Source organism: Grammomys surdaster, unplaced genomic scaffold, assembly GCF_004785775.1.
Source record: "Grammomys surdaster isolate TR1022 unplaced genomic scaffold, NIH_TR_1.0 1164, whole genome shotgun sequence".
Lineage (NCBI taxonomy): Eukaryota > Metazoa > Chordata > Mammalia > Rodentia > Muridae > Grammomys > Grammomys surdaster.
In genome coordinates this window covers 5,953,263-5,964,551 of record NW_021605583.1, presented here as the reverse complement: position 1 = coordinate 5,964,551, position 11,289 = coordinate 5,953,263, and the positions used below count along the sequence as shown (strand labels likewise).

At 51.9% G+C, this 11,289-nt stretch overlaps 2 protein-coding genes across 5 annotated transcripts in view; one reads left to right on the top strand and one right to left on the bottom strand.

Moving 5' to 3' along the window:
- The window catches only part of Treh (trehalase), a 12,952-nt gene extending 10,577 nt beyond the window's left edge, over positions 1-2,375 (top strand). For both annotated transcript variants that reach the window (XM_028783687.1, XM_028783688.1), the window contains 5 exons: positions 593-810; positions 1,008-1,119; positions 1,337-1,449; positions 1,698-1,751; positions 1,983-2,375. In XM_028783687.1, coding sequence (XP_028639520.1) covers positions 593-810; positions 1,008-1,119; positions 1,337-1,449; positions 1,698-1,751; positions 1,983-2,123 — 638 coding nt within the window. In that variant the 3' untranslated portion in view covers positions 2,124-2,375. The remainder of the gene's footprint in view (positions 1-592; positions 811-1,007; positions 1,120-1,336; positions 1,450-1,697; positions 1,752-1,982) is intronic.
- A 2-nt stretch (positions 2,376-2,377) lies between these two features.
- Phldb1 (pleckstrin homology like domain family B member 1) overlaps positions 2,378-11,289 on the bottom strand; it is a 49,059-nt gene continuing 40,147 nt past the window's right edge. For all 3 annotated transcript variants that reach the window (XM_028783686.1, XM_028783684.1, XM_028783685.1), the window contains 4 exons: positions 10,038-10,154; positions 9,679-9,781; positions 4,591-4,676; positions 2,378-3,680 (listed from right to left, as the gene is read on the bottom strand). In XM_028783686.1, coding sequence (XP_028639519.1) covers positions 3,540-3,680; positions 4,591-4,676; positions 9,679-9,781; positions 10,038-10,154 — 447 coding nt within the window. In that variant the 3' untranslated portion in view covers positions 2,378-3,539. The remainder of the gene's footprint in view (positions 3,681-4,590; positions 4,677-9,678; positions 9,782-10,037; positions 10,155-11,289) is intronic.

Here is an 11,289-nt window from a genome sequence, read left to right as displayed (position 1 = left end):
AGAGAGAGAGAGAGAGAGAGAGAGAGAGAGAGAGAGAGAGAGAGAGACCAAGAGGATGAGAGAGAGAACAAGAGAGAGATTGAGACTGAGAGTGAGAGAATGAGAGAGAGAGAGAATGAGAGAGAGAGAATGAGAGACAAAGAGACAGACAGAGAGACTGAGAGAGAGAATGAGAAAGAGAGAGAATGAGAGAGAGAGAGAGAGAGAGAGAGAGAGAGAGAGAGAGAGAGAATGACAGAACCCAACACTTACACCCACATTGCTGTCCTTTCTGTGAGGGGCACCTTGGTGCATACATCAGCTCTCTCTCCATTCCCTGACGTTCTCCTTAGCCTCCTCAGGCAAGAGCCATCAGAATGACGGACCTGGCAGACAGAGCAGCAAGTCTGAGGGAGGAGGACAGGGCTATTAATTCAAGGAGCCATGAATTCTAGTGGGCACTGGGGAATCATGGTCCTTGATCCTTAGGATTCTTGGTCTGTATGGGCACCACATATCGAAGGGGACAACACAAAGACATCTGAAGTCAGGGACCCAAGGGCAGTCAGAGCCCAGAGCTCTGCCTGGTGAGACTAAAGGCAGTACTACACAGGGAACGACACCGAGGCCACAAAGTACAGGAACCGGAGGGCCCAGCGCTTGGCTGCCATGGAGGCCATCCTGTGGGACGAGCAGAAGGGTGCCTGGTTCGACTACGACTTGGAGAAAGGGAAGAAGAACCTGGAGTTTTATCCCTCCAACCTCACCCCACTCTGGGCTGGCTGCTTCTCAGACCCTAGTGTTGCTGACAAGGCTCTGAAATACTTGGAGGTGAGGGGACAGTGGGCAGGGGATAGTGGGCAGGCCTGGCATCCTGGAGGCAGGACCCTCCCTTCCCTGCAAGTCTCACTGAGGCCACTGGGAGTAGCTGTGAGGCAGGATGAGAAGGGTCAGGAGGGTCAGATCTGCCTTCCCTGCGGGCCCAGGGTCCTTAGCTCACGGTCACATCAATGTCTGGAACCTTCTAGGACAGCAAGATCTTGACCTACCAGTATGGGATCCCAACCTCTCTTCGTAACACAGGCCAGCAGTGGGACTTCCCCAATGCCTGGGCCCCACTGCAGGACCTGGTCATTAGAGGTATGAAATGGGTTGATACACCCATTCTACTTGTCTGGAAGACCCACCCTCCTTTCCTTCACACCAACACCAGGCCCTGGATTAAGCACATGGGGTCCACGGGTCCAGAAAGGAGACCTGAGGTCCAAGATCTTCTTCCTACCCTGGGGGAGAGTAAGGCTTTTCTGCCCAGAATGAGGTCTCTGAATACTCAGGCCTTATCTGGGGTGGGGTCTAGGTTTGGCCAAGTCAGCTTCCCCCCGGACTCAGGAGGTGGCTTTCCAGCTGGCCCAGAATTGGATCAAAACCAACTTCAAAGTCTACTCCCAAAATTCGGCCATGTATGAGAAGGTGAGCTGGCTGGGGTATTCGTCTGTCTTCAGGCTCTCATTCCATGGTTGAAGCGGGAATTGTCAGACTTTGCCAGGCCTAAGACAGAACAAGCCAGTACAGTGGCCCCCTGGTGGCCATCCTTGGGCACTGCAGGAGTCCGAGCAGTAGCTTGGCACATCTTTTCCTTCCGAGGCTGTTACTCTCTAGCTAGGGTGGTCTGGCTTAGGGGCAGTACCCACTTATAATACTCCCGTGTTTGTCCCCAGTATGACATCAGCAACGGTGGACATCCAGGCGGAGGAGGGGAGTATGAAGTTCAGGTGAGCAAGCTAGGGTGAGCTGATCCAGTTGCAGGCAGCTCCTGGGATCTGCTGTCCCAGAACACAGACGTCCCCCTTAGGTCTGAGATGCCCAGTATGTGGGCCTATGGGAGAGATTCTGAGTGATAATCATTGGTGCCCCTGGGGTTAGAAACCCTGGGAAGAGGAGATCCCCCAAACAGGGCTTGAGAGCCTCAGTAATCTGGCCCTTCTGTCCTGGCCTCTCTCCAGGAAGGATTTGGCTGGACGAACGGACTGGCCCTGATGCTTCTGGACCGATATGGTGACCAGCTGACTTCAGGGACCCAGTTAGCTTTCCTGGGACCCCACTGCCTAGTAGCTTCTCTTTTTCTCAGTCTTCTGCTACAGTGACAAGGACAAGCATGGATTCGCTGCCTGTGCTTTCTCCCCTGGCCCCAGCTCATGGTCCATTAAACGCCTGCTCCCCGCCTCATCCCCCCATCCCCCTCCCTTCTTCCTCATCCTCTCTGCCCCCCTTCACAGTGTACTGAGCCAAGAAGTGACCAAGAGGTCAAGACTGTAATTTTCACTAGGGCGGAAACTGAACCCTGGTATCTAAAGTGTCCCATCAGGTACCACATACAGCCCAGACTTCCACACTCACGTACATAGTCAAAATGCTTTTATTGTTCTGCTGAAATGCTTACAAATACTGCAAAACACCCAGCCAGGCCCAGCAACCAAAGGCCCAGTGCTGGGGAGGGCAGGGAAGGTGGCTTAGTGTTAAGGCGTAAGGCTGAGACCAGCCAGCTGGAGACTAGATCCTCCCATTCTCCTGAAACTGAAGGGAGGTTACCACAGTCCAGGGCCTCTGCTTCTTCCCGCCCCACCCCCAACTCCGGCTTCTTTTCAGGCACTCTGAGTTACCCTTGTTCCTTACTGAGAACTAGTCCTGTCAGAATGGGAGGGCGGGCCTCTTAGCTTCCTCTCCCCTCAGTGATGCTGTTCCTCTGGTCTCGGATCCCCGGACATCATCCCTTCTGGCTCTAAGCAAGGCACAGTAAAAGGGAGAGGGCTGGGCTGGGGGCTGGAGACACACTGCAGCAGGGAGGAATTCCATCTTCCCCCACCATGTGACATGCCCCCAGGCCTGGGCTGGAGAGATGATGGCACATACCCTCATGTGGCCCACAGCTGAAGCAGTGGGCAGAGCCACAGAATGGCCATGGCAATTAGTGTGTAACCATGGTGAGGAAGCAGTCACCATGGAGACAAAGATGATGGGGCTGGACCTCGAGAATGACACTTGAGGTCTCTGGTCCTTGAGCTGAGTAGTGGAAAGTGGGAGGTGAGAGGAGGAGGAGGCAGACCAGGGGCAGGGGAGTGCAGGCCTGACCTGCTCTACACACGCTCTGCTCAGGACCCCCCCCCCCAGGTCCCTGCAGAGGGGATGAGATGACAAGAGGATCTTTGGCAGATTCCAGTACCATAATTTGTCCTTTACGAGAGAAAACAAGCTAGGGTGCGTGGGGGCCAGGACAGAGCTGAGAGTGCAGCTCGGGTACACTTCTTCAGTCTGCTGGACCCAGGAGGCAACTTCCTTTCCTCTCTGTTGGCTCCTTAGGGACCGAAGCCCGATTCCCAAGCACCAAACTCCTCATAAAACAATTTGTCTTCTTGCACAAGAGCCCTGGGGTACTCAACTACATCCTGAACCTTTGAGGCCCCGTGTCCAATGTGCCACTGTCTCCAGGGACAAGCAGAGCAGCAAGTGGCAGGGCATAGAGTCCTGGGGCTGACCTGGGGAACCCAGGAGGTGCCTGGTAGTTAGTTCATGAATTGAGTGTAGCCCTCAGCTCCCGTGACAATGACATCCATCCAGATACGCATGGCCTCTGCAGATGGGGCTACCATGTAGTACAGCCGGTCGTGGGTCTTCACACAGAAGGTGAGGGCCGGATTTGGACTCTGGAAGGCAAGACAGGAAGTGCTGAGATAGAACTCCATGCCTAGAACGTTTTTCACCTGCCTAGTCTGAATTTCTCCTCGAAGTCCCCAGGAAGCCCTGAATTTAAGGCTGAGTTTCAAACAGGCCAAACCCTGGTCCTCAAGGGTCCAGAGGCTTGCAGTACAAGACTCTAAACCCTCACAACTGCAACAGGGACATACCTCAGTTCCAAAGTTAATACAAGAGAATCTGTCACAAGGGTTGCCCCAATGGGAACCAGATTCTCCTCTAAGCCAGGAAGGGGCAGGAGAAGGCTGTTAAGTAGGACAGTGGCCCAGACCCCAGAGGGGCAGAGGTCAGGGTTAGGTGAGATCTGAGGGCTAGCAAGAGAAAGGGCAACTTGCACAAGGCTAGCCGGCTCAGCCTCCACGGTCACCTTTCACCAATCCCTCCTCGTCAGACTAGACTCTGCTCTCCCCCAGCGACCCTGAAGCTCCCGTCTGTACTGACCCTGCCTGGGGGGGTGACACCAGCTGTCCTGGCCGGAGAGGAAGGCAACAAGTAGGCTTCAATTCACAGGAGCTCCTTGCTCCCTCCTCTCTGGCCTGAGACAAGTTAGAGGGACGGAAGGAGTCAGAGGTCAGGGGCCAAAGGGCACGGGAACTGTTAATATAAGGAGTTCTGGTTATTGGCACGTGGGGTTAGGGGTACCTCAGTCACCATGGTGAAGTGGAAAAACCTTTTCTGGGAGGGGGAGAGGAAGAAAGGAAGAGACAAATAGTAAAGAGAGGGAACATGAAGCAGAGCCAGAGCCTGGGCAGAGGACAGGCTCGAAGCCTCTGTGCCCAGAACAACACACGACCCCCCTTCCTGGGCTGTCCCCAGGAAGTGGCTATTCCTGCAGCCACACTCTGGCCCTCCCTGGCTCACCTTGGCTGCACTGCGCAGGTGGTCGTAGTACACTTCTTCAATGGCCTGGAAGTAGATGACCCCCTTCAGCTTCGTCTCATGTTTGTCTGCAAAGGAAGGAGGGGGTGAGCTGAGCCGGACACAGCACGGAGTGTCTGAGCCCACTTCCTCATCTGGGGAATGGCTTACAGGACTCCAAAACGGAGTCTAAGGGGGATGATGTGAGTCAGAGATGCGATCCTCCATAAGAGAAAACTGCTGGGTCTGTGACAGCTGGACACAAAGCTGGTGAGACTTCTAAGGTGACCACATTGATTAAAAGGAGGCACCCGGCATCCTAGCCATTTGCCGAGGCTGAGGCAGGACTGTTTTGACCTCCTGACCAGCCTAACTGACATGATAGATATCTCTAAAATAATACATATCTCTAAAATAAATACATTGAAACCTAAGTACAAATAATACACAGACTAGAAAGACTTTAATCTCAGCACTCAGGAGGCAGAGGCAGGTGAGTTTGAGGCTAGCCTGGTCTACTTAGTAAGTTCCAGGCCAGACAGAGCTACACAATGAGCTGTCAAGAAACAAGCCAACAAGAAAAATCATTTATTCCGACTTACATAAAGTAACAGATTTACAACAGTCTCCACAGCTTTGTGTAAGTAAGAACCACTAACTACCTTGCTCAGGTGGAGATGAGTTAATAAGTTAGAGTGTATCACGTGATGGAATGTTACATAGTTGCTCTTTTGTAAAGATGATAAAGAATTTGTGTGTATGTGGTATGTATGCGTATGTGTGAGGATGTACACATCCATGTACACACACTCAAGAGGCCAGAGGAGGGTGTCATTCCCTACCATATTCTCTTGAGATAGGGTCTCTCATTGAACCCTGGGCTGTGTTGGCTGCCAGTAAACCCCAGCACTCCCTTCTCCCTCTGTCGCAGCACTAGGGTACCAGGAATGCATCAGTCCTAAAGAGTACTGAGACTGGCCGGGCGGTGGTGGCTCACGCCTTTAATCCCAGCACTTGAGAGGCAGAGGCAGGCGGATTTCTGAGTTCGAGGCTAGCCTGGTCTACAAAGTGAGTTTCAGGACAGCCGAGGCTACACAGAGAAACCCTGTCTTGAAAAAACAAAACAAAACAAACAAACAAACAAAAAGAGTACTGAGACCTGCTCATGCCTGAGCCGCAAGTGCTCTTACCCACAAAGCCATCCCTCCAGCCCCAAGAACCAGTCGGCAGGTATCCAGGGGCAGGGATGAATCTATAAAGTGCACCAAGCGTCAGTATACATTGGTAGATGCCCTGGAAACAGAAAGACCACTAGGACACCTTAAGAGGCAAGCAGGAGAACGTGTCAGCTGCCACTGTGGGATAAGAACATTGTTCATCTGAACATGTGCACGTCAGTAATCCCAGTGTCTAAGGATAAAGACTTCAAGACCAGTTCTGACTACGTAGCAAGCTTTAGGCCAACGTGGGCTACAAGAGACAGTTTCTCACAAAAAAAAAAAAAAAAAAAAAGCTTATATTACCTGTGCTTGGTGGAGATGTATTTCTCAAAGTAAACTTTTTATGTTTTAATTTTAAACCATATGGATATGAATCTCATGTTATTAAAGGAAATAAGGCAGGCAGGGGGTACAGCTCAGTTGGCCGCGTGCTTGCCTATCAGACATGGCGCCCTGGGCTCCTAACATCACACAACCCCGGCACGGTGGGGGCTGAGAGGGCTCAGCGGTGAAGAACTCCCGTATCAGACGGCTCGCAAACCACGTGTAAATCCAGCTCCCTGGGAGCTGGTGTCTCTGACCTTTGTACCTTGAAATTATTTTGTAATTAAAAACAAAATACACGCATGATGTTTCACACCTGTCATCCCAGAACTTGGGGAGTAGAGGCAGGAAGATCAGAAGTTCAAGGGTAACCATCATCATAGCAAATTCAAGGCCAACCTGGGCTATGTGAGAGTCTGTCTCAAAGAGGAAAACCTAAAACAAAACCCAAACCCAGACCAAACAAAACGCAGAAGGAAGCAGCCACAGAGCTGGGGACGCGGGTCCAGCAGCATGTCCAGCTCTGCGGTAGGGCACAAAGCTGTAGGTTTGACCCGCCCCCTGGGGACAGGGCTGAGGAGGACGGAAGTATACAGAGCCCTGCAGGCTCTTCAGGGCATTCTGTTCCCTTCCTGTGAACCCCACGGAGCATACACATAACATACAACATTCAAGGTCAGGGGAGAGGAGGAGGGGGAGGGGGAAGCCGTCAGAGTAGAGGTGACCACTGGGTATGGAGGAAGAAGGGAAACAGGCGATGATCACATGGTACAACTGCCACCCTCAGCCACCAGCCCGAGTCCTCCAGGAGACCATGATGCCAACCACTGAATTCAAAAGTGACAGATATTAGATTCAGAAGTGACAGATATTAGCAAGCTCTTCTCATACATTTTTCTCCACACTCCAGGTTATTTCAGGCCCAGTTCCCTGCTCCGGCCTCCTTTAAGGTCCTGCCCTTGCCTCCAGCCCTGCCACTCACCTGACCCGGTGTTGAGGGATGAGATTTAAAAGCTTCAGGGCCCAACCTTCTCTGATGGTTCCTCTTTGGGGAACCAGTTGCCTCTGTGTCTCAGCATATGCTGTGTGCCAACACATCCCCCATCCCCGTCTCGCAGCCTCCTCCACACTGAATTAGGTGGAGTCTTGAGCTTCTCACTGTCCCCTTAGCAACCGTGCTCTTCATATCCCAGGACCATCTCCACCTGTCCACATGCACGGCAAACTCCTAACCAACCTTCAAGACCCACTGTGGACGACTAAGACAGACATCGTGAATCCTAAACATAGAACTTCCATCACTGAATCTGAACCTCTGTTATCCACACCTACATCCTCCTCCAACGGCAACAACTCTGGGTGCTCGCTCGTGGCAGAATGACTGAGTCCTAGAAACTGACACCCACAAAGGAATGATAGGCTCTTGTGCTAAGAAGCTACAGTGTGGTGAGGAGGTACAGACACACAGCCTTGTCACTTGCCAGCGTGGCTTGGAGCTCAGGAGTACTCTGGCACATCTGAGGGAGGGAAGAGGTGTGAAAAGCAAGAGCCCATTCAGAGCATCCAGCGGAGTCTGGCAGGGAACTCGGCATCTGTCACTACAGCATTACGCTCGGGCTGATGTCACACAGCAAGACGGGATGACTGCCGCAGTGCTGAGGCGGGTGGGAACCGTTCCAGGTAAGGCGAGCGCCTGAAGGGTTGACCCATGCTAATCTAATGTGATTTCCTGTTATAGGAAGAAGGGTGCAGGTCCAGCAGGCAAGCCACACCCAGGTCCTGGTGTAGCCCTGAATTCATCTCAGCATTTCCTCCTGGCCATCCTCCAGCAGTATTGTGCCCCGCCCTCTTCTTTCCCTGGAAATAGTAACAACGAAAACAGTAACCTGCCTACACTCTGTCCCGCCCACCTATCCTTGGTCTTGTGCAATCCGGCTTCTGCCTGCTTGCGTGGCGGAAAACCTTCTCTCCACAAATCTCAGACCTGGAGTCAAATGGCCTTTGGGCCACATCCTTCTTGGCCCTCTGGTAATATCTATCATTGCTGGTGACACATTGGGCTTACAAATGTCTGTTCCCTTGGCTGGCTTCCTTCTGTTCCCACTGCCCGTCTAAACGTGGTTTCCTTTGTTTCACAGACATGAACCAAGATCGTATTTGCCAAGTGCCAGCCTGGCACACAGACAGAGCCAGTTCCTGCTTCCTGCCCTTCTCCCTCTGCTGGTTTCTCTTCCTGCTTCTTCTCCACAAGTAGCTGCCCCTCCCCTCTGCTTTGCCTTGTTGCTGTGAGATTGTGGGCGAAGGCTTTCTGAGCCCTGTCTTCCTGATACATAAAGGAGGTGCCAAGATAGTGATTTTGGCAAAAATGAGATGAGCTGGTGTACATAGTACCGACCATATAAGTATCTGATGAACAGGACCTGAATTTGCTATGATTACTATGCCAAGACATTCAACTACGGTTTGCCTCACAGCCTTACCTTTTCCCTGGACCTAGCTAGATGCATCTCAGCCTCAACGTGTCTGAAGCGGGGCTCTGCTTCTCAGGCTATCAGCTTCCCTCTACTGCCTCAGACTAGCTACACTCGGGCTTCTGTCTCTCCATATCCGTGACTGGGGAAGGCTTCTTAAACAGGTAGAAAGTTGAGAGGGGCGAGCCAGGCCCTGGGCCTGGACATCATGACCTGGAAGCCCTCCCCTTTCCAGGCTCAGGACAGCTTTCCCCAGCTTTGCAGGTGGCGGGGCTTGGGTGACGGGTAGGCAGGTGTGCCACACATTACTTCCCAGTGGAGGCCCTAAATGTCAAAGCAAAGCTCCTCCAAACTCTCTTGGCTCTGCCAATATGCCCAGTAACGTTCCAGAAAGATGCATTGTGCTGCAAAGAAAATCAGCCCATAATGCACAGCGAATTCATGTGCCTATGGAGGACTGCCGGTCACTGCACGGTTGAGTCTTTGCTGACTAGAGAGCCACACAGAACCTGATGCTGTAATGGGAAAGCTCAAAGTTATTCCGGGACAGGAAGGTGAGGACGAGCCATCGTGAATACAGTTCCTGGAATGTCCCGAGAGTCCTTGAAACTGCTGAAGTGATTACCCTGAAGTCCCTGAGGGAGACCAATAGGCAGTCCGAAGCCGAGATTTTGAACCCAGCATCTGGGTATTCCCCTGTCAGCAAACTCTCTCACTGTATTGACTTTAACTCTCTGCTTAGCATCTAACTTCCTAACTGTATGCACCAAGGCAGAAAGCACGGCCACTCTGTTGTCACCAGGGCCTAAAACAGGGACTGGAGTTTATTAGGTGCTCAGCACCACCATAGAATGAATGAATGAGTGAATGAATGAATGAACAAATGAACAAACAAACGAACATTCGAACGTAAACCAGGCACACTACATTTTCAGCGGTGGGAAGTCAAAGCCCATTAGAGCCTCTGACCCTCTAACTTGGAAGCTTGGCTTCCTTCCAGCAGATCAGACAACCCAGCTGTTGGAGCCCAGAGGGCCCCTCCCTGACTGGCCCAAGGGCAGCCTATGGTAACTCACCCACGTAATAGGAAAGGGTGCGCTTCAGCCGATCAAAGACAAACCAGCGCTTCTTCCACGATTTAATCTTGCCACCCATCTTGATCAGGTAGCCACGGCAGACCTGGTGGGGGGCAACGGTGAAGAAGTATGTGAACATGGAGGCCCTGAGCCTTCCTCTCCAAGAAGCTCCTTTAGTCTTCTTTAGCTACCACTGGTGGCATTTCCAGAGACTATCCCCAGCTGGCACTCAAGGTACTGAGACAGTCCTGACAATGCTGGGACAGACTGAGGTCAAATCCCAAGGCCCCGGGAGGAACATCTACATACGATCTGACTGTAACAAATGCCCTCACCCCCAAGCCACGCAGGTCTGGTACCTTGCTGCTAAGTACCACATGTAGACAGGTGTCCACCCCATGGCCTGATGACTCTATGTGGGTCTTCAAATCAAAGTCTTCCTTCCGGTTGGGAAGATAGCGTGTAAGAGGTCGTGCCTGGGGGAAAAGTCCAGGGACAGCAGAGTTATTTCTCTTTTCGCCTCATTCCCTTGTTCTTGTTCCTCTGCTTCAGTCCTGACCCTCCCACAATTTCACATCAACCCCTCTCGGCTCCTGCAGTGTTCACTGGATTCACAGGACTTGTGACCAGAGCGGAGACCTCGCACTCCTGACTCTCCTAGGCCCAGGTGAGATGCTGTCAGCTCCTTGTCTCAGTGTTCCCGCCTATGACTTTAACACGGCCATTGTCATCTTCTTGTCCCTCCTGACAGAACTGGCAGGAGGCCAGATGGGAACATGTTCTGGGAAAACCATGGGAGACCTGCGCTAAGGGGTGGGATACAGCTAGCGGGTAAGCACCTTCCCGGTGCTCTTGAGGCCCTGCATCAAAGACCAATAAACAGAGCTGGCAGGATGGCTCAGTGGGTAGAGGAGCCTGCTGCCAAGCCGGATGACCTGAATTTGATTCCTACGACCCATCTGATAGAAGACAGTCTGACAAGTTGTCCCCCAACCTCTAACCAGCCCCACCCCCATACACTAAATGCATAACACCATTAATAGAGGTGAGAGAGTCAGGGGAACCTCTTTTTAAAATAGAGATTTGCTCAGTGACTTAGGGTCACAGTCTTCTAGTTTCCTTCTATAGACTAGACAAACACTAAGAGTCCACTCTACCTCTGCTACTAATGAGAATTCTCCATGAACTGAAATTATTTTTCTACTCTTGCTTTTCCAGAAAGACCTTTAAAATGTCACATACTCTTACCAGGTCACACGTTAAACATAAAATGTACAGACACCTTGCAAAGAGATGCAAAGATGGCTTGACCCTGCTCCCTCTCATACCAGGACCAGGCCTCAAAGACGGAGGCTGGAGAAGGGAGTCTGAGGGGTGTCAGGAACTGGGACCAGAAAGACGAACAAGACCTCTGATAAAGATCAGACCACTGGCCGGGCGGTGGTGGCGCACGCCTTTAATCCCAGCACTTGGGAGGCAGAGGCAGGTGGATTTCTGAGTTCGAGGCCAGACTGGTCTACAGAGTGAGTTCCAGGATAGCCAGGGCTATACAGGGAAACCCTGTCTCGAAAAACAAAACAAAACAAAACAAAAAAAAAAAAAAAAAAAAAA